At 41.1% G+C, this 22,588-nt stretch overlaps 1 protein-coding gene across 3 annotated transcripts in view; it reads left to right on the top strand.

Annotated features, from left to right (window-relative positions):
• The window catches only part of LOC121277054 (E3 ubiquitin-protein ligase RNF38), a 232,357-nt gene that overhangs the window by 169,580 nt on the left and 40,189 nt on the right, over positions 1-22,588 (top strand). For all 3 annotated transcript variants that reach the window (XM_041185980.1, XM_041185983.1, XM_041185981.1), the window contains 2 exons: positions 5,506-5,676; positions 18,445-18,606. In XM_041185980.1, coding sequence (XP_041041914.1) covers positions 5,506-5,676; positions 18,445-18,606 — 333 coding nt within the window. The remainder of the gene's footprint in view (positions 1-5,505; positions 5,677-18,444; positions 18,607-22,588) is intronic.

Here is a 22,588-nt window from a genome sequence, read left to right as displayed (position 1 = left end):
ATTTTTTGATCTGAGGAAACCACGTGACCATTTGTCTAATCAGTTGTGATCACTATGGACAGGTCCCCACTTGCTGTAAACATCTGACCTGTCTTCAACATTCCCCTTCCCAATCCTCCTATACCAAGATCATGTCGTATTTGGTCTCTCTCATAGTGAGTGACAGCTCAGGTCCCAAGTTCCTGCTCTTCCCACAGTCTGAGACAGAGGGTTTTTGCCATTCCTTGAGGCTAGAAGCTGTGACAACCTCTCTTTGTCAACAGCTGGATCCTGAGACCCTCCTGCCATAACTAATAGTATTGTCAGTAGCAGCTCTTGTTTCAGCACTTATTATTTCAACCTGTTTTCAAGCAACAACATTCCTTTCATACCATGCTGTCATTCTGCTACAATCAAACTCAGTGTGCTCCATCACTACCTTTTTCTTAGCTGGCAACGTCGGGAAAGGCAGTTGGCTCACACACACCAGCTAAAATGTGGAAGAACTGGCACATAGAATTGCAGAGCAACAGTGGGATGCTGTTTAAAATTACAGCAAAGTATAGAATTGGTATATTCAATTAAAAGAGAAGAAAACTACTAATGGTGTTATGGAAAAATAGAGGTTAGAAATCAATTATAATGGAAGAGGACCTATGAGGATTATAAGGATAATAATGAAAATAGTTAAATGAAAATGCAAAGAAAATAGTTTAAGAAAAGGATAAGGAATGCTAAGATGGAGTGTGAGGAAACATGTTTAAAAAACATCAGAAAAAACAGTGAAGCATCTCTGAATCCCTGACTGCCCTATTGCTGCTGGAAGTCAAGGGGTTATGAAGAATGTGAGTTGGGACCTGCTGAGAGAATAGAATTGTTCAGCGTAGTGGTGAAGTCAGAGTTTCACATCAGTCTTTTCCAAAGCAAAGGATGTTGGAGAGGAGGTTGAGCAAGATGAGCAATATTGTTATGGATAAAAAGAAAATATTTAGAAAAGTTGGTTAACCTAATGATAGATGAAGTGGCAGGACCTTGAGTTGTTATGATCCACAGGGTTCAGTTCAATGTAGCGAATGAACAGAGGGATTTCAAGGTACAAGTTCACAGGACAGTAAAGGCAGCATCTCAGGTTAATAAGACTGTAAAATGGAAGCCTAGGTTTTATCATGAAGTATAGAAGTTTAAAACCAAGATATAGGGCTAGATTATCATCCTCAAGACTGGTAGCAGAATCACGAAAATCCCCGGCTCGGTTTGGCCCCTCTCAGGAGAAAATGCCCGATAGGACAGGATTTTCATTGTGGGGGTTGGGTGCAGGTGACGTGTGCTAGGCAGACCAAATCCACAAGAGAAACTTGACCATGCTATCACAATAGTTTTGCAATTTGTATTTATTACAAGATGTGTGCACTGAATTCAGAAGTAATGAGTCCACCAAGATCTTTAGAGATTTTAAAAGTTAAATTAAAATATTTAACAAAATAAAAGATTTCAAGCACATACATAAGACTATAATTACATAATACTATAATAAATCCTAAAATTCCTAAACAACCTAACTCCTAGTTACACACCCGCATTAAAGCAACAGTCCAAAATAGCTTTTAAATTAAAAACAAACCTGCAAGTTAACACAGTATCCACTTGACAGTGGAATTCCAAATGGCTTTCTCCAACTTTAATTACTAGACACAACATACTTATGCACAAATGGCTGGAGGCCTCTTCAAGGCTGTTTCACACACTCCTGTTAGATCTTACATGGCCCCCAACATAGCCTTTTATTCTCCTTTATATATGTTTCTCTCTCTTCAATATTTAAATTCCATTGTCCCATATATCTTTGGAACTGTACCCTTCCCTTAATATAAAAACTTTCATGTTGCCAATATTGTCAGTAATCTTTGGGAAAAATAAACATTGCTTAGCCTTGCTTATCTGGCTAGTTGTAAACATACTAACATCCCTTTGAAATCCAAACAACCCTTTCACTTATCTAAAAATGCAAATTCCTTTCACACCTTACGTGCTAAGACAGCATCCATGCTTACTCATTAGCATTTCAAGTACATTTCTACGCCTACCTTCTTTTGATAATTTCAAGCTTGCAGTCTACCAAGGTAATTAAATCTCAAAGAATCATACATATTAACATCAACCTACTTTGCAACAAACCAGAATAATATGAAAATTATTATATTTTCATAACAATGGGTTGTATCCTGAGATGAGGGAGGAAATTACAGAGTCTAGAAATTATGTTTCACAGCTGTTTGAGTATGTGTGTGTTGTGTCTGTGTCAGTGTCAGAAGACTGGAGAGTGGGCTGTGTAATACCTTAAAAAGGGAGACAGTTAATCCGGGTGATTACAGACCAGTTAGGTTAATACCTGTGGCAAGGAAACTTCCAGAGCCTGCAATTATGGATAAAATCTCCACATATCAAGATGAAGAAAAAATAATTACAAGCTGCCAGCATAAATTTTAAAAGTAACTGTGCTAGTTAAACCTCCTAGATTTCTCGAGGTTGTTACAGAGACGCTTGGGAAATACAGCACGTATTGTATTTGGACTGTAGGAAAACCTTTGGCAGGGTATCAATGTGAGATTACTAGAGAAAATTAAGGTCAATGGAAATGGGGAGAGTTTAGAAAATTGGGTTAAAAATTATTCATAGTGGGAAAACAGTTGGAGTTAAGAGAGTTTTTCAGAGTGGTTGAAAGTGGTTGTCTCACAGGGTTCAGTTCAGTTCTAAGGCCATACGGACCTAGAGGGAATGGTGTTGAAATTTTCAGATGATACCAAAATATGAGGTATGGTTATTTCTGTAGAAGATCGAAGAAGGCTGCAATGCACTTAATAGAATGGTGGAATTGGTTAAAAAGTAGCAGATGGAATCCTCTATCAGTATATGTGAAGTGATGCATTTTTGTTTTATAAAACAGTTAATTATACTCTGAATGAAGTAAGCTCAATATAGTGAGTGAACAGAGGGATTTCAAGGTACAAGTTCACAGGACAGTAAAGGCAGCATCTCAGGTTGATAAGACTGTAAAATGGAAGCCTAGGTTTTATCATGAAGTATAGAAGTTTAAAACCAAGATATAGGGCTAGATTATCATCCTCAAGACTGGTAGCAGAATCGCGAAAATCCCCAGCTCTGTTTGGTGGGGGTTGGGTGCAGGTTGCTGTCGGGCCAACTGAGCCAGGAAAGAGCTCAGAGACAGCCACCGGCCTGCCTCGGTGCTGTGAGACTTCATCCCAGTTATAATGATAATAATAAAGACCTCTAGCCCTCACCCTCCACACACTCCCTATGCCCCATCCATGTAAATCATGGCCCTCACCCACCTCCTATGGCCCCTCATGCTCCCATCTCAAGGTATGCCCCCCCACTCACCACCTGACCCCACATGTGCTCCTTACCAAGCTATGACACTTCCATGCATATTCACTGACTATATAAAACCAATTAACCCTTTAGTGGCAATAGGATGTGTTTTTAAAAAAGCTTTAAAAATGAACTGCCATTCACTGATAACTCTCTACTTTCTTTAAAAAAATACTCCATTTTAATATAGGTCATCCCCAGACCCTTTAACTATGAATAGATGAAACTGCAAGCACTTGAAACCTCTTTATCTTGTGTAAGTAGCCATTGTGCAATTGACAAGAGATCAGAGTGTCAGAACTGTCAATCAAGCAATGTTTTCTGTGGGGCCCAGACGTTTCAATACTGTAATGGATGTCTGGCGTGCAGCCAAGGAAGCATAATTAGGCTTGGTTGAGAGCCCAGAAATCCATTAAAGCACTGAAACACCTGAGCCCCAGGGAAAACATTACTTGATTGACAGCTCCGTCTCTCTAATCCCCCCTGTTAATTGCACAATGTTTATTTACACAGGATAAAGAGATTTCAAGTGCTTGCAGTTTCAGCCATTAAAGGGTCTGGATGATTAACGCTTCTATTGGTCTATATTAAAAAATACATTTTTAAGAAAGTGCAAAGTTATTAATAAATTACTTTTTTTTCACATCCTATTGTCACTAGGTGGTTCATTGGATCTATACAGCGTATAGTGGATAAATGGGCATGGAAGTGCCAGAGCTTGGCTTGAGGGATCATAGGGGGTGAGTGGGAGCATACGGGGTCATTAGTGGTTTGGAACATAGCTTGGCATGGGTGGGCATAAGGGGCCGTAGAGGGTGGGTTGAGGGGAGATATCTTGTCATGGAGGGCATGAGGGAGGACCTTTTAAACTTGCCTTTCAAAAGGTTCCCTCATGCAAACTATGCTTTATGACACCTCTAAGGTGCCTTGAATCACAATTCTTTGAAAAGCTAGCCTGACTCCATGAGAATTGCAGAGGACTAGGACACACCTATCCCACAGTAGAGCTAGCTAGGTCTGGAGTGCAAGATGTGGGCTCAAGACCTGAACCAACGCACACCCTTAAAATGCACTCCAAAAAATCTTTCATCCTGGGAATGGAGTCAGGAATCCTGGAATCAGGTCCCGGCCATCATTTTTACCCCTCCACAGAGTCTCCCTGACTCCATGAAAATCCAGCCCATAACGATTAGCCTACATACCATGATAAGATCTATTAGAGCTAGCATGCTGCCTGGTATGAGGAAATACATATGCATAGAAAGATTTGAAAATTGAGGCTGTTTTCAATGTCACATAGCAATATGATTTTTTTTATGAAAGGATGGGACTGGATAGAGGGCTCAGGACAGAGGGGCTATAGATGCAATGTTAAATGTGAGCAATTTAGAGCAAAGGAAATAAAAGACTTCTTAACAGGAAGTTATAAAGATGTGAAATTCACGTCCAAGATTAGTGGTTGATTTATGTCAACGTTCAGATTAAATTGGATAGGTGGATGATGGGAAAATGAATAAAGGGATCTGGGAATTAGGATAGATAAATATGACTGAAACTGTTTGCTCATGTGAAGGGTAAACACTGAGATAGTGATTGGGCCTACATTCAGCTATTTCTGTGTAAGATTTCAAATACCACAATACTCCCAGCTCATCAACTTAAAATGAGCCAAAAATGTACAGTCAAGATTGGAACTACTAAATAAGAGCTATTAAATTTACAGAATTTCTTCAAGCCACAAAAACAGGCCTTCGCCTTATGTTTTTGTGTGGAGGTTGGTTTAGGGCAAGAAATTGAAGTGATGGATTCAGGACCAAACAGATCTGCTCTTTATGGAATCAAGTTGAGCTGTGCCCAGTCAGCCTGATAGAGTTCCCAGATATGATTACTGTTCACTTTAAATCCATTGTTGTATTTAATTTGCACACTTGTATTTTGATTTTGATATGTTTTCCGCCAGTAACTTGTGATTAGTTATTTTTTCTGCTCTCTACTCTAAGAGCCCACTTGTTCGACTGAAGTGTTGAGTAGAAAAAAATGAAAAGTGGAGGATTATGAATTTCATTTATCCCTTAAACTATAACATCTTTTCAAGTACAGTGGTAATTTGAAATGTTACTTTTTTTTCTCCTCCAGATGCTCCAAGCATGCTCTGTACAACATTTGCCAGTTTCATATGCTGCATTTCCTCCTCTTATCTCAAGTGATCCCTTTATATTGCACCCTCCACATCTGTCGCCCCACCATCATCCACACGTGCCACCCCCGGGCCAGTTTGTTCCTTTCCAAGCACAGCAGTCACGGTCGGTAAGTAATATTGAATACTTAAGACTTTGGATGGTTTTATGAAAGGAGTCACAACACTCAGTTAAGCAGTTGTACTTTTTATGCTGTTAAAAATATTGGCATACTTTAGTACCAATTTAAAATGATCAGCTTTTAAATATAATTTTTGAGGTCTAAAGTTTCATTGAAATGTCTGGTAATTCCATAAAATGATCTAAACTTGAATGTGTTTTTCGGAAGATGTTATGTATGTAGTGTTTCAGCATATATTATTCCCTATTCCTATCCATATAACTTTGAAAGTAAGTGCTATACCGTGAAGAAAATATCATAATTTCCTTGGCCAGAATCTTCAGCTCAGCAAGCAGAGACAAGGCCCGCTTGCCGACGCGTAAAATGACGCGCAGTGACATCGGGCGTGCATCCCGACGTCACCGCGCACCTTCCAATTTTCAGTTCGGCAGGCACACACCAGAGTCGGCAGCATTCCCACCGAACTGTCAAAGGCCTATTAAGGCCATTTAAAAACTAATTAAACCACTTAATATAGCTGCCTGTCCAATCTTAAGGTTACATTTTTCATAAAATCTCATCCACCGGCAGGATGAGGTTTCATGAATGATTTATAAGTGAAGTAAAGATTTTCATTAAAATTCATAGACATGTCCCAGCTCATGTGACACTTTCAAATGAGGGAACATGTCCTGAATTTTTTTTCTTTATTAAAATTTTTGAAACTCAAATTGATCTCCATGTGGTAGCTCTGTGCCTCAGGGAGATTTCTGCGCTCTTTCGCGCATGCCCGAAAGAGTGCAGGCCCTGACTCAGCCTACTCTCCCTGCCCGCACAGGGAGCGCTCAGTGCTTCCAGGTGCGCATCGTGCTGGGTGGGTCTTAATTGGCCAGCCCACATAAAATGGCTGCACTCCTGCCCAACCTCCCTGACAAGGAGAAAATTCTCCCCCTTGTTTTCAGTTCCCTTTCTTTTTCTCACCCTTTTTACTGAAGTCACTGACTCTTGCTGAGGCACAGTTCCACATGTGCTGATTGCCTATGTGCTAATAGGGTATTGTACTACTGGTTCTTCCAAGCCAAGCCTGGTCTGCACGTACCAAACTTCATGCTTAACACACACCGATGTCATTTTTTTAGCAGTGGTTACTGGAAAATGAAGAAAGATCACTTCAGTTATAGGAGCATAGGAAATTTTAGGAAACAAAAATCTTCAATTAACCCAATAAGTTTACCGCATGTCAGTTGACTTTGATCTGACTGCCTCCTTCTCATATGCTGCCATCTCTTCTCAAAAGGACAAGGGCAGCAGACACATGAGAGCACCACAACTTCCAAGTTCCCCTCCAAATCAAACGCCGACCTGCTGTGTAAAAATACCATTTATCTTCACTGTCACTGGGTCAAAATCCTGGAACTCCCTCCTTAACAGGAATATCGGAATACCTTCACCACATGGACTGCAGCAGTTCAAGAAGGAGGCTTACCACCATCTCGAGCAATTAGGGCCGAGCAGTAAATGCTGGCCTTACCAGTGACACCCACAACCCGCAAACCTAAAAAGGCCAGTATTGTTTGGGGACTCTAGTGTTCAATTACTACTAATATCTGTCAAGTCAGGTTCCACTCAACATTTGTGTGCCACATAATAAATGTACTGTATTATGAGAGCAGCTTCCTGATGCAAGGAAAGGACCAAAATACTGGGCTTCCTTGGTGGTGGTGGTGAAATGCAGTGCTCTATAGCTGAGGTGATCTTGGCTTCTGCAAGGACAGATTGGCGGGCGCACAGCTGATTTTGCTGCGCCCCTGCCTTCCTGAAAATTTAAATGGGACGGGAAGACGGGGGTTCCCCCGATGTCATCCCACGTCATTTTACGGGTCGGCGAGCGGGCCTGGCCCCCTGCTCGCCGACGGCAAAATTCTGCCCATAGTTCTAGCCCTGCTGAACAAGTTGTGCTTTGAACCTTTTTGAGTGTTAATTTCACTTCTTATTGAATAGCTGAACCATATACAATGCATTAGTTCCTAATACCTGCACTAGTGGGGATAGAAAATGCAAATTAGAGCAGATTTTTCACTGGCAACTAATAACACCTTGTTTAAAGTTACACGTAGTCATAAAGGAAATTAAAATGAAGAAATGCAGAACAAAAAAACTAATTATATTTTGTAATGCCCACTTCACTTTTTAAAAGTAATGAAAGTCATATTTATACTGAATTCTGAAAACGAATTGGAGAAGAGCATTCATACCATTCAGAATAAAGGTTGAACATCATTAGGCATATTTATCACCTACTCTCTTTGTTTTCAAATCAAGCATATTTTCAGTGCAGTTGTCCTGACACATCTCCACTGCAGTTTACTTGTAGTCACTAATGGCTTTAGCTCACATTAGAGGCTCAAGTGGATGTATTGTGGCAAGCAAATTATATTGACTTGCAAGCAAAAGTCCCTGCTGTGACTTACTCATTGTGGGAAAAAACCCCAGTTTATCCATTAGTTCTGAATTTGTTTTTTCTTTATAAAATATTCCTTCCTTCTCAGTTTGGGTAGTATTTAAGAGAAAATTTGGTAACTGAATATCCTTTGTGAAATCCTGAACTTATAAATGTTTGACATGTTAAATAATTGTTGACTGTGACAACTTAAGCAAGTTAAGTTGCTTTTAGACAATTATTTCAAATGATGGTTTATCAGACCAAGCAATGAGGGTAATGTACCCACAGTGAATGGGTATTTCTCCTGCTATGTGCTTTGACTATCCTGTCTAATCACATTTCACTAAACTGAGGTTAGAATCATAGAACAAAAGAAAAGACTTGCATATTGTAGTGCTTTTCATGACCTCAGGGTGTGCCAAAGCGCTTTACAACCAATGAAGCATTTCTGTAGCATAGTCACTGTTGTAATGCAGAAAACATGGCAGCCAATTTCCACACAGCAAGCTCCCACAAATAGCAGCAACGTGGTGACCAGATTATGTTTTTGTGTTGATTGAGGAACGTGTATTGACCAGAACACTGAGGATGACTCCCCTGCTCTTCTTCAAAATAGTGCCAGGGGATCTTTTACATCCACCTGAGAGAGCAGTTAGGACCCCAGTTTAATATCTCATCTGAAAGACAGCAGCTTTGACAGTGCAGCGTCAGTACTGCAGTGGAGCGTCAGCCTATATTTTTATGCCTCTTAACCTTCTGACTCAGAGACAAGAGTTCTACCAACTGAACCACAGGTGACACAATAGATACATAGTAGAAGGCCTTTCAAACACTGTGCTTGTACTGTCACCTTGGTAGGGCTATATAATTAGTCCCACTGCCCTGGTCATTCTCCATAACTCCATAATTTTTTTCCCTTCAAGTATTTATCCAATTCCCATTGGAAAATTACAATTAAATCTGCTTCTGCATTCTTTCAGGTAGTGCATACAAGACTATACCAACTCGCTGTGTAAAAAGTAAATGTTTTCTCACAACGCATCTTCTATTGCCAATCAGTTTAAATCTATCTCAACTGGAATTGGCTCTTCTACCACTGAAGATGGCTGCACCTTATTTACTCTTGCCAAAACTGTTCATGACTTTGAACACCCCTATTAAATATATTAGCTTTCTCTGTTCCAAGTCAAGTTTCTCCAGTCTCCCCACATAACTGAAATCCCTCATCCCTGGTACAATTCTCTTCTTCACCTCACTAAAGCCTTGATATTCTTACTAAGGTTTAGTGCTTTGAATTTAATTCACTACTCCAGCTGTGGCCTAACCAATGCTTTATAAGTGTTTGCCATAACATCCATCCTTTTGTATTCTGTTTCTCTGTTATTAAGGCCCAGGATCCGATATGCTACTTTTAAACAGCTTTCTTAACTTGCCCTGCCGCCTTCACAGATATGAGTACTTGCACCCGAGCTCACACTCTTTCTGCATCCCCTTCATAATTATACCATCATAGTTTATGTGGCCTCTTCTCATCCTTCCTACCAAAATATATCACTTCACACTTCTCTGCATTAAATTTCATCTGCTTCTGTCTGCATATTTCACCAGCCTGAATATACCCTCCTGGAGTCTATTACTATGCTTTTCATTGCTTACTACATTTTCAAGTTTCATGTCATGTGCAGAACTTTAAATTAGGTCTCTATGCCTAAGTCTAGGTCATTAATATAGATTAAAAAAGAGCAGTGGTCCCAACATGACCCCTATGGAACGCAACTGTGTATTTCTTTCCCTCTCCAGTCTGAAAAATAAACATGCACCAATACTCTGCTTTCTGTCCCTTAGCCAATCTTGTATATACGCTGTCACTGTCCCTTAATCTCATGGGCTACAATTTTGCTAGCAGTCCTTGAAAAGTCCATATGTACAACATTAACCGCGCTATCCTCATCAGCTTTCTCGGTTACTTCATCAAAGAACTCAATCAAGTTAGTCAAATACAATTTGTCTGTAATAAATCTGCGCTAATTTTCATTTATTAACTCATAATTTTCCAGGTGTTATTAATTTTGACCTGGATTATTGTCTCAAAATATCCCCCACCACTGACATTAGGCTGACTGGCCTATAATTGTCAGAATTCATGGAATCATAGAATCATAGCACAGAAGGAGGTAAATTGGCATGTTGAGTCCATGTCAGATCTCTACAAGAGCAATTCAGCTAGTTTCCTTTCCCCATAATCCTGCATTTTTTTTTTCAGGTACTTACCCAGTTTCCTTTTGAAAGCCATAGTTAAATCTACCTCCACCACCCTCTCAGGCAGTGCATTTCAGATCTTTTGTTCTTTAGCCAGTCACCTTAAATCTTGTCTGCTGTTTCTTGACCCCTTTGCTAATGAGAAGAGTTTCTCTCTATTTACTTGCTCCAGACCGCTCATGATTTTGAACAGGTCTATCAAATTTCATCTCAACCTTCTCCAAAGAGAACAACCTTCTTCAATCTATCCTCATAACTGAAGTTCCTCATTCCTAGAATCATTCCTATAAATCCTATCTGCACCCTCTCTAATGCTTTCACATCCTTCCTGAAGTTCGATGCCCAGAATTGGACACAATATTCCAGTTGAAGCCAAACCAGTTCTTTACAAAGGTTCATCATAACTACCTGCTTTTATACGCTATCCCGTTATTTTAATCATTTTCTCAATCTGCCCTGCCACCTTAAACAATTTGTGTCCATGTAGCCCCAGGTCTCTGTTCCTGCACCTCCTTCAAAATTGTACTGTTCAGTTTATATTGCCTTTCCTCTTTCTTCCTACTAAAATGTATCACTTCTTATTTCTCTGCATTAAATTTAATGTGCCATATGCCCACCCATTTTGAACAGCCTATCTATGTCCTCTTGAAGTCTTGTCACTATCCTCAGTTTACAATACTTCGAAGTCTTGTGTTATCTGCAAATTTTGAAATTGCACCCTGCATATCCAAGTATCAGTTATTAATATATGTATAGATATATATAATACATAAATACAGAGAGAGAAAATCAGTGATCCTTGTACTGACCCCCCAGGGAACACCAATAAACACCTTCCTCTAGTCTAAAAAAACAACTGTTTCCTGTCACTCAGCTAATTTCATATCCATGCCACATCTATCCATTTTTGCTGACCAGCCTATCATGTGGCATTTTATCAAATGCATTTTGGAAGCCCATATACATCACATCAACTGCATTGTCCTCATCAATTCTCTCTATTACCTCATCAAAAAACTCAAACCAAGTTAATTAATAAATTGCATTTAATAAATCTGTGCTGGCTTTCCATAATTAATACAGCCTTGTCCAATTAACTAATTGTATCCTGGATTATTATTTCTAAAAATTTTCCCATCTCAAGAGGTTAAACTGGCTGACCCGAGGTTGTTGGATTTATCCTTGCACACTTTTTTGAACAAGGGTATTCCATTTGCAATTCTCCAGTCCTCTGGCACCACCTTCTTGTCCAATTAGGATTGGAAGATTATGGCCAGTACTTCAGCAATTTCCACCCAGTACCTTGGGTGCATCCCATCTGGTCCTGGTGACTTATCGAGTTTTAAATACAGCCAGCCTTTCTAGTACCTCCCGTTTATCAATTTTTAGCCTGAGTAACTCAATTACCTTCTCTTTCACTGTGACTTTGGCAGCATCTTCTTCCTTGGTTAAGACAGATGCTAAGTACTCATTTAGTACCTCTCCCCTTTTTTAATCAAGGTGTAGCATTTGCAATCCTCCAGTCCAACAACACCACTCCCTTATCTCAGGATAATGCAAAAATTGTAACTAAAGCTTCTGCAATTTCTATCCTTACTTCCTTCAGTAATCTAGGATGCAGCCTAAATAAAAACAAAAAATTGCGGATGCTGGAAATCCAAAACAAAAACAGAATCACCTGGAAAAACTCAACAGGTCTGACAGCATCGGTGGAGAAGAAAAGAGTTGACGTTTCGAGTCCCCATGACCCTTCAACAGAACTGAGTAATATTAGGAGAGGGGTGAAATATAAGCTGGTTTAAGTTGCGTTGGTGGGGGGAGAGAAGTGATGGGAGGGTGTGGTTGTAGGGACAAGCAAGCAGTGATAGGAGCAGATAATCAAAAGATGTCACAGACAAAAGAACAAAGGTGTTGAAGGTGGTGATATTATCTAAACGAATGTGCTAATTAAGAATGGATGGCAGGACACACAAGGTACAGCTCTAGTGGGGGTGGGGTGGAAAGACGAACAGGACAAAAAAGGTATATATTTAAAAATAATGGAAATAGGTGGGGAAAAAAGGTATAGATTTAAAAATAATGGAAATAGGTGGGAAAAGAAAAATCTATATAAATTATTGGAAAAAACAAAAGGAAGGGGGAAGAAACGGAAAGGGGGTAGGGATGAAGGAGTTCAAGATCTAAAGTTGTTGAATTCAATATTCAGTCTGGAAGGCTGTCAAGTGCCTAGTCGGAAGATGAGGTGCTGTTCCTCCAGTTTGCGTTGGGCTTCACTGGAACAATGCAGCAAGCCAAGGACAGACATGTGGGCAAGAGAGCAGGGTGGAGTGTTAAAATGGCAAGCGACAGGGAGGTTTGGGTCTTTCTTGCGGACAGACCGCAGGTGTTCTGCAAAGCGTCGCCCAGTTTACGTTTGGTCTCTCCAATGTAGAGGAGACCGCATTGGGAGCAACAAATGCAGTAGACTAAGTTGGGGGAAATGCAAGTGAAATGCTGCTTCACTTGAAAGGAGTGTTTCGGCCCTTGGACGGTGAGGAGAGAGGAAGTGAAGGGGCAGGTGTTGCATCTTTGGCGTGGGCATGGGGAGGTGCCATAGGTCAGGGTTGAGGAGTAGGGGGTGATGGAGGAGTGGACCAGGGTGTCCCGGAGGGAACAATCCCTACAGATAGACGCCAGGGGGTTGAAGGGAAGTTGTGTTTGGTGTTGGCATCTTGCTGGAGTTAGCGGAAATGGCGGAGGATGATCCTTTGAATGCGGAGGCTGGTGGGGTGATAAGTGAGGACAAGGGGGACCCTATCATGTTTCTGGGAGGGAGGAGCAGGCGTGAGGGTGGATGCACGGGAGATGGGCCGGACACGGTTGAGGGCCCTGTCAACGACCGTGGGTGGAAAACCTCGGTTAAGGAAGAAAGAGGACATGTCAGAGGAACTGTTTTTGAAGGTAGCATCATCAGAACAGATGCGACAGAGGCGAAGGAACTGCGAGAATGGAAGCGGGGTGTGAGGAGCTGTAGTCGAGGTAGCTGTGGGAGACGGTAGGCTTGTAATGGGTATTCGTGGATAGTCTATAACCATAAATTGAGACAGAGAGGTCAAGGAAGGGAAGGGAAGTGTCAGAGATGGACCACGTGAAAATGATGGAGGGATGGAGATTGGAAGCAAAATTAATAAATTTTTCCAGGTCCCGACGAGAGCATGAAGCAGCACGAAGTAATCATCGACGTACCGGAGAAAGAGTTGTGGGAGGGGGCCGGAGTACGACTGGAACAAGGAATGTTCCACATACCCCATAAAGAGACAGGCATAGCTGAGGCCCATGCGGGTACCCATAGCAACACCTTTTATTTGGAGGAAGTGAGAGGAGTTGAAGGAGAAATTGTTCAGTGTGAGACCAAGTTCAGCCAGACGGAGGAGAGTAATGGTGGATGGGGATTGTTCGGGCCTCTGTTCGAGGAAGAAGCTAAGGGCCCTCAGACCATCCTGGTGGGGGATGGAGGTATAAAGGGATTGGACGTCCATGATGAAGAGGAAGCGGTTGGGGCCAGGGAACTGGAAATTGTGGATGTGACGTAAGATGTCAGAGGAATCACGGATGTAGTTGGGAAGGGACTGGACAAGGGGAGAGAGAAGGGAGTCAAGATAACGAGAAATGCGCATTCTGAGATCCACGCTCAGTGCCATGCGCCGCCGTATGAACACACTCAACCTCTCCCTCCAGCACCGCTGCACCCTTTTTCAAAGCTGCATGTGCCCCCAGGTTCATTTTATTCTTTGTCTCATCCGACGCCTCAACAAGAAACTTTTTCTCTCAAGTGCTAAGGAACGCAAGCTCCAACAACTCATCGACACCAACACCCATCTAGGACCCTCCACCCCTGCCTGTCCCTCCGTCCCCACTCCATCTTCCAATCCCAGCCCCGGCCGTGTATTCACTATACCCCCTGACCTTCCCCTCTCCGACGCTGAACTTTCAGTGCTCAGCAAAGGACTTAGTTTCATACCCTTATGCCCTCATCTCAATGAATTTCGGGCTAGGCACGATACTGAACTCTTCTTCCGCCGTCTTTGTCTCCGTGCTCACTTCTTTGGGCAGGAGTCCTCTCCCTGTTCAACGGATCCTTTTACCCACCTCCAATATTCTCCCTCCACCTGGACTCCTTCCTCTGGATTCTTACCTTCTCTTGATCTTTTCATTGAGAACTGTCGGCGTGACATTAGTCATCTCAATTTCTCTGCTCTTCTCACCCATTCTAATCTGACTCTCTCTGAACTTACTGCACTCTGTTCTCTCAGGTCCAACCCCAACATTATCATCAAACCCGCTGACAAGTGTGGTGCTGTCGTTGTCTGGCGCATTGATCTCTACCTTGCGGAGGCTGAGCGTCAACTCGCGGACATTTCCTCCTACCTCTCCCTGGACCATAACCCCACCACTGAACATCAAGCCATTGTTTCCAGGACTGTCACTGACCTCATCTCCTCTGGAGATCTTCCTCCCACAGCTTCCAACCTGACAGTCACCCAACCTCGGACGGGCCGCTTCTACCTCCTACCCAAAATCCACAAACAGAACTGTCCCGGCAGGCCAATCGTGTCAGCTTGTTCCTGCCCCACAGAACTCATTTCTCATTACCTTGACTCCCTTCTCTCTACCCCTGTCCAGTCCATTCCCACCTACACCCGTGATTCCTCTGACACCTTACGTCACATCAATAATTTCCAGTTCCCTGGCCTCAACCGCTTCCTTTTCATCATGGACATCCAATCCCTCTACACCTCCATCCCCCACCAGGATGGTCTGAGGGCCCTTAGCCTCTTCTTCGAACAGAGGCCCGAACAATCCCCATCCACCACTACTCTCCTCCGTCTGGCTGAAATTGTTCTCAAACTGAACAATTTCTCCTTCAACTCCTCTCACTTCCTCCAAATAAAAGGTGTGGCAATGGGTACCTGCATGGGCCCCAGCTATGTCTGTCTCTTTATGGTGTATGTGGAACATTCCTTGTTCCAGTCCTACTCCAGCCCCCTCCCACAACTCTTTCTCCGGTACATCGATGATTACTTCGGTGCTGCTTCATGCTCTCGTCGGGACCTGAAAAAATTTATTAATTTTGCTTCCAATCTTCACCCCTCCATCATTTTCACATGACACTTCCCTTCCTTGACCTCTCTGTCTAAATTTATGGTGATAGACTGTCCACCAATATCCATTACAAGCCTACCGACTCCCACAGCTACCTCGACTACAGCTCCTCACACCCCACTTCCTGTAAGGACTCCATCCCATTCTCACAGTTCCTTCACCTCCGTCACATCTGTTCTGATGATGCTACCTTCAAAAACAGTTCCTCTGACATGTCCTCCTTCCTCAACCGAGGTTTTCCACCCGCGGTCGTTGACAGGGCCCTCAACCGTTTCCGGCCCATCTCCTGCACATCCGCCCTCGCGCCTTCTCCTCCCAGAAACATGATAGGGTCCCCCTTGTCCTCACTTATCACCCCACCAGCCTCCGCATTCAAAGGATCATCCTCCGCCATTTCCGCCAACTCCAGCATGATGCCACCACCAAACACATCTTCCCTTCCCCCCCCCCCCCCCCCCCCCCCGCCACTGGCAGCATTCCGGAGGGATCGTTCCCTCTGGGACACCCTGGTCCACTTCTCCATCACCTCCTACTCCTCAACCCCCACCTATGGCACCTCCCCATGCCCATGCAAAAGATGCAACACCTGCCCCTTCACTTCCTCTCTCCTCACCGTCCAAAGGCCCAAACACTCCTTTCAAGTGAAGCAGCATTTCGCTTGCATATCCCCTAGCTTAGTCTACTGCATTCGTTGCTCCCAATGCGGTCTCCTCTACATTGGAGAGACCAAACGTAAACTGGCGACCGCTTTGCAGAACACCTGCGGTCTGTCTGCAAGAAAGACTCAAACCTCCCTGTCGCTTGCCGTTTTAACACTCCACCCTGCTCTCTTGCCCACATATCTGTCCTTGGCTTGCTGCATTGTTCCAGTGAAGCCCAATGCAAACTGGAAGAACAGCACCTCATCTTCCGACTAGGCACTTGACAGCCTTCCAGACTGAATATTGAATTCAACAACTTTAGATCTTGAACTCCCTCCTCCATCCCCACCCCCTTTCCGTTTCTTCCCCCTTCCTTTTGTTTTTTCCAATAATTTATATAGATTTTTCTTTTCCCACCTATTTCCGTTATTTTTAAATCTATACCTTTTTTGTCCTGTTAGTCTTTCCACCCCACCCCCACTAGAGCTGTATCTTGTGTGTCCTGCCATCCATTCTTAATTAGCACATTCATTTAGATAATATCATCACCTTCAATACCTCTTTGTTCTTTTGTCTGTGATGTCTTTTGATTTTCTGCTCCTATCACTGCTTGCTTGTCCCTACAAGCACACCACACCCCCCCCACACACACACCTTAAACCAGCTTATATTTCACCCCTCTCCTAATATTACTCAGTTCTGTTGAAGGGTCATGAGGACTCGAAACGTCAACTCTTCTCTTCTCTGCCGATGCTGCCAGACCTGCTGAATTTTTCCAGGTAATTCTGTTTTTGTTTAGGATGCAGCCTATCCGGATCAGGTTACTTTTCTATTTTCGAGTGCTGCCAACCTTTCAAGTAACTCTTCATCTATTTCATCCTTATCCAGTATCGTTACCACCTCCTCCTTTGCAGCATCCCCTTCTTTCGTGAAGACTGATACAAAATACTCATTTAGTACCTCAGGCATGCCCTCAGCCTCCACAAGTAGATCTCCTTTTTGGTCCCTAAGTGGTCCCACCTTTCCTTTAACTACTCTTATGCTATTTGTTTATAAGACTTTTGGGTCCCCTTTTTATATTTGCCACTAATCTATTCTCATATCTCTTTGACCCTCGTATTTCATTTTTTTGATCTCATACCTACTGTATTGAGATTAGTTCACTACTGTATTATGAACTTTACATTTATCATATGCATCCATTTTCTGTTCCACTTTAATCTATATTTATTTAGTCATCCAGGAACTCTAGTTTTGGATGCCCTTCCTTTTTACCTCCTCTTGGCATGTGTCCACTCTGTACCTGAAACATTTCCTTTTTGAAGGCCTGCTTTGTTCAGTTACTGTTTTGCCTGCCAGTCTCTGATTCCAATCCATCTGGACCTTTTCAACTCACTGAAATTAGCCCTCCTCCATTTTAAGTATTTTTTTTCATGATTGTTGTTTTTCTATAATTATTACTTTTTCTTTTCTATGATTATTATAGAATTTTATAATAGTTCCACTTTATTCATCAGAACTAGATCCAGCATCGCTTCTTTCCTTGTTTAGTTGAAAACACACTGATCAAGGAAGTTCTCTTGTACACATTTCAAGAATTCCTTTCCTTCATAGTCTTTTACACCCTTAATGTCCCATTCTGCTTTCCAGTCTAACAATCATATATAAACACCCCTCCCTACTCCACCACCCCCCCCCCCCCCCCCCCCCCCCGTCTTTGTCCATAATGATCTACTGACCTCTATTTGTGTCATGATCAACTTAATCATGACTGCACTGCAAGTTATGGAAAAATGATGTGAAGATTCCATCCCATATATCTGATGTAGTGACTAGGGTGCAATATATTTCAATTGGAAATACTTACTGACCATTTGACTTCTCTTTGGATGCCCCTTTGTGCCAAGAATATATACTGAAGCTGTTGGTTTCTGTTTAGACTGCTAGCAGAAGAATATACCCTTGGGAAAGGGAAAAGTTGATAATGTATATGTCACTGAGAGTCCTAAAATATCAGCAGGAAAATCATTTGGTGTAGTGGGAGCCAGATTAGAAACATTAATATTGTCCAAAAAATTTGAAAGCACGAATAGTTTTGAACTTGGAAGTATATATTATAAAATTTCTCAGAATTATCAAAACTTAATTAATTTTTTTAATTGCCAATTTGGTTTGAAATATTAGAAAAAAATATGGTTCCAAAAACTCTTTGGGCACAACAGGCAGAATGTTGTACTGACTGATAATAACCATGGAAACAATGCTTAATAAATTCTCCAAATCTTTTATCAGCCTTTACAAAGGATAGAGAATGAGGTCGAGTTACTGGGAGAACATCTTCCTGTTGGTGGTTTTACTTATCCTCCGTCACCACACCCGCCTACCCTTCCTCCTTCTGCACCACTCCAGTTCCTGCCACATGATCCTCTGCACCAAGAACTGCCCTTTGGAGTAGTGAGTATTGAATTGCTTCTTTGCTTCATCTACCATAGGGTGTTTGAATACTACTGCAGGGTGAACTACAATTGCCCTGGCACTGAAAGAGTAAGAACATTTGTATTGTGTTCTGAGGTCTTTCCTTGTTACATGCCTCTTCAGATATTCTTGATTCTACTAACCAGAGTTTACCACATCCATGTGATTTGAATGGATTTGGCAAAGAAGTTCACTGGAATTGTGACATTATAAGTAGTTGGCTTTGCATGATTTTCCAAGATGAGCTGTGGTGCTTGCACCTAATGCAATAAGACTCTCTAGACCAAGTTAATTTAGTACACCACAAATATTGAAATATTTTAAGCACTCTGAATAGTTGTTAAAAATTAATATGCAATAAGCCAAATAAGGTATTGTGTGGTTTTACTGTTTTTACAAACTTGAAACAAAATTAAGTTCCAAAGGATGAATATTCACTTCTAGCTGGAAATTTCCTAAAGGAACAGTTCAATATTCAGTTCAATATTCAACAGTTCAAATATTCTTTAATTAGATATGATTTAATCAAATACCTGTTTAATTCACTAAATGGACAGGATAGCTTCCAATCCAAAGTAATATATTAAGATTTGATATGTGAATTTCGTGAGACATGGTCCACTGATATCAGATGAATACAAGCTACTTCAAATATTCCAAAATGGAATTAAACTTTGCTAAATGTCAAGTTAAATCTTATAACACAATCCTAAAAAGCAAAATAGAAAATGCTAGGACACCGGTTCTGAAGAAAGTCACTGACCTGAACTGCTAGCCCTACCATCCTTGCTTCCCAGATGCTGCTTGACTTGCTAAGTGTTTTCCAGCATTTTTTGTTTTTATTTATAATATTCTATTCATTGTGACCTTACTTCATTTGTGATATGTAAAAATAATATATATTTCAGCCTTTACTTAGGTTTTTATGAAAAATTGTGATGTCCATTTATTAGTTATGTCTGAGGGTTTCCCCCTGCTTGCGGGAATGATTGAAAGAGGACAGCTAGTTAATTAAAATATGATAACTAGTTGACATTGAAAATCTTTCTTCTAACGAGTCCATAGTATATCAAAGGCTTCATACCATAAAACATACGTCCGTAGGGCAGAATATTGTGGTGCGCTCAAATAACTATTATCTGCTAAATTCATCAATTAAGTTGATTCAAATATTCTTTAATTAGATGTGAAGTAATTAAGTACCTGTTTAATTCACTAAATGGACAGGTTAGATTCCAATAGAGAACAGGCAAGCACCACCAACAGGCCAAATGAAATTCCTCATATTTTCAGCAATCTGTATCTGCGCGAATCACAAAAAAATTTCTTTCTTCATCTTGCGATATAAGTTTAATCTGAAAAATGCCGGGCATTGCAAGATTTGTTGACAAATTATGTGAGAGAGCAGGAACCTTGGGATTGTAGATTCTAAACTATGCTCCTAGAAAGCCAGATTTGATCATGACAGTCAGGTAGAACGTTTATAAAAACAACTAAGCACAAGCAGCATGAACAGATTCGTCCAAATCTAATTTCTCATTTTTACAGCATTTTATACATTTGAAGCCATTAAATTAAAATAAATGAGTTAATGCCGTTTGGGTTGAGGATTTTTGTTATTGAGGATGGATGATAGCATCAGGGATAGAAGGAATATTTATGGAACACTTTGCTGAACATTACAAGGAGAAAAAGTATCTTCCATAATTATATAAATAACTGATTCAAAGAAGGGAGAGGAAGAATATCAAAATAAAGCACCTGCATCTTAAAGCAACTTCCATAAATCCACTGTGAAAGGTTGAAGAAAAATACATTTTTTTAGTGCAATAAACCAAGTGTGGGTTAGGAGTTTCTACTAGGTTGTGCTGGCTTTTTAGCACAATTCACCTGAAATCAACCAAACCTACACAAAAGGTCAAGGGTTTTCAAGTGCAAATTGTGCACAATGAATGTATATAATATTTCTACTTCATGGTGTACTTGTTCAGTAAATGTACTGCTTAACAGAATAGGCAAGCCACTTTAGCGCCACTGTCAGACAATGTTTCAGATTTTTTTAAAAATTGCATTAGAAAATATTCCTTAATATATCTAAGAATGTAGTGTCTCAAAGTATTTTGTAACTCATTAATTAACTATTGCTAACTATTACAATATAGTGATTATTATTGTATTAGCAAACATAATCAATTTGTAGTACCACCAAATATAAATCAGATGAGCCACAAGGCAATCTGTTTTTGATGGTATTAGCAAGGTGGGTTGTGGACCAGGACACCAGAACAGCTCGTTGCTCCTCTGCATACAATGCCATAAGATCTCTCTCAGTAAATGCACTGAAATGACAGCGTAATTTTTGTGTTCAAGTCTTAGAATGGAACTTGAACACACAACCTTCTAACTTAGATGAGAGTTCTACCAACTGGGCAAAGCTAAGGTTGAAACTACCTGAATTGATCCCTTCGGTTGCCTGCTAGATAGCAAACCTGAGTTCTTCAATCCTAGACAACTCAAGAACGGCGTACAGCATTACAGAACTTTGATCAGCACCCACTTCTGCTAGTCCTTCCTCATCCACATCAATTTTTTTTCTCATAAGTTGTCTGAATCTGGGCTGGAGCTTACCTGAAGTGCATGTAGAGATGTCTGATGCTCTGCAGACCATTATTTTCTGGTTGAGCGGAGTGGACCATCTATTCCTCCTCATTCTGCAGAGACAGCAGATAAGAGTAAAAACCAGAAGTTTGCTCCCTTGTGTGATCTGCAGTAATAGAGTGGCAGTGCAGGCTTCATGCTCACATGATCCTAGTGAATTCTCTGAAATCAGCCTTAATTAATGTTTGAGGTGTGCTCCTGACAGTATTGGCACATGTGCTTGTGAGTTAGCCACAGAAAGTCCCTGCTTCTTTCACAAATGAGGAGGTTCCTGTGTTGACATGGTTAACTCTAATTAGCAAAGTAATCCCTAAAGGGTTCTCTCTGTTATCCTTGGCACAATACTTAAACTCAGCTAAATCACAGTGAAAGATGTTCTTGAGGTCATAGGGAGCTAAAACTTGCCCAGAAGGGCAATTTAAAATAGAGAAGCCAAAAGAATATGAAAGGCAGAATGGATGCAAAATATACCATTATTACTTAGTGATTTATTATTTACAATTCATTAAGATCAGTTCAAGACATAGACAACTTCTCAAGTTTTTGGTATTAAAGAAAAAACAAACATCAATAACAACTCAGAAGTCAAAGAATATGCATTCTCTACAAACTTTACCAACATTAATAACGTAACTAGTCCAAAACAGACTTTTACCCCTCCAATCTCCACTTCTAAAGCATAGAAAGAAAGACATGCATTTGTATAGTGTCATGACTCGCTGGGGATAGTGCACTGCGATATCAAGCCCCACTGCTCCCCAAGCCATGACAAATGTGAAAAAGTTTGATCAACCCAACTAATTGTTTAATTTAGGTTAACAGAATATGAGCACAAGATTTGTAAACTTAATAAGTAAATAACTGTTTATTGAACAAACTGTCGTTAACCAGTGGCAAAAGAAAGAAATATGAACTGTTAATTTCTAACTCTATCACCTAAATTCTGCCCCCTCTTAAATCCCTACGCACATACATACAAGATGCACAAGACATACAAAAACATGGATTTTAAGGGTGGGATAAAACAGTTCAATAGCACCAATTCCACAGTACAGGATTCAATGGATTGATTTTGATTGACGTCTCCCAAATTCCTTTCAGTTCTTTGCTGATGACACGGGTGGTCTTCCAGTACTTTCAGTCTTTAGTTTACTGGTTGAGCACTTGCCTTTCGATGTCTCTAACAGTGTTTTTCCCCTTTTCCTTTTATCAGAAATTTTCAGAGAGCAGATTATAGAGATATGAGGAGAAAAAGCCAACAAGCTATTATTGTAGGATTACTGGAATCTTACACACACAGGAG

The sequence above is a fragment of the Carcharodon carcharias genome, chromosome 4, assembly GCF_017639515.1.
Source record: "Carcharodon carcharias isolate sCarCar2 chromosome 4, sCarCar2.pri, whole genome shotgun sequence".
Lineage (NCBI taxonomy): Eukaryota > Metazoa > Chordata > Chondrichthyes > Lamniformes > Lamnidae > Carcharodon > Carcharodon carcharias.
This window is presented reverse-complemented; position numbering and strand designations above follow the sequence as displayed.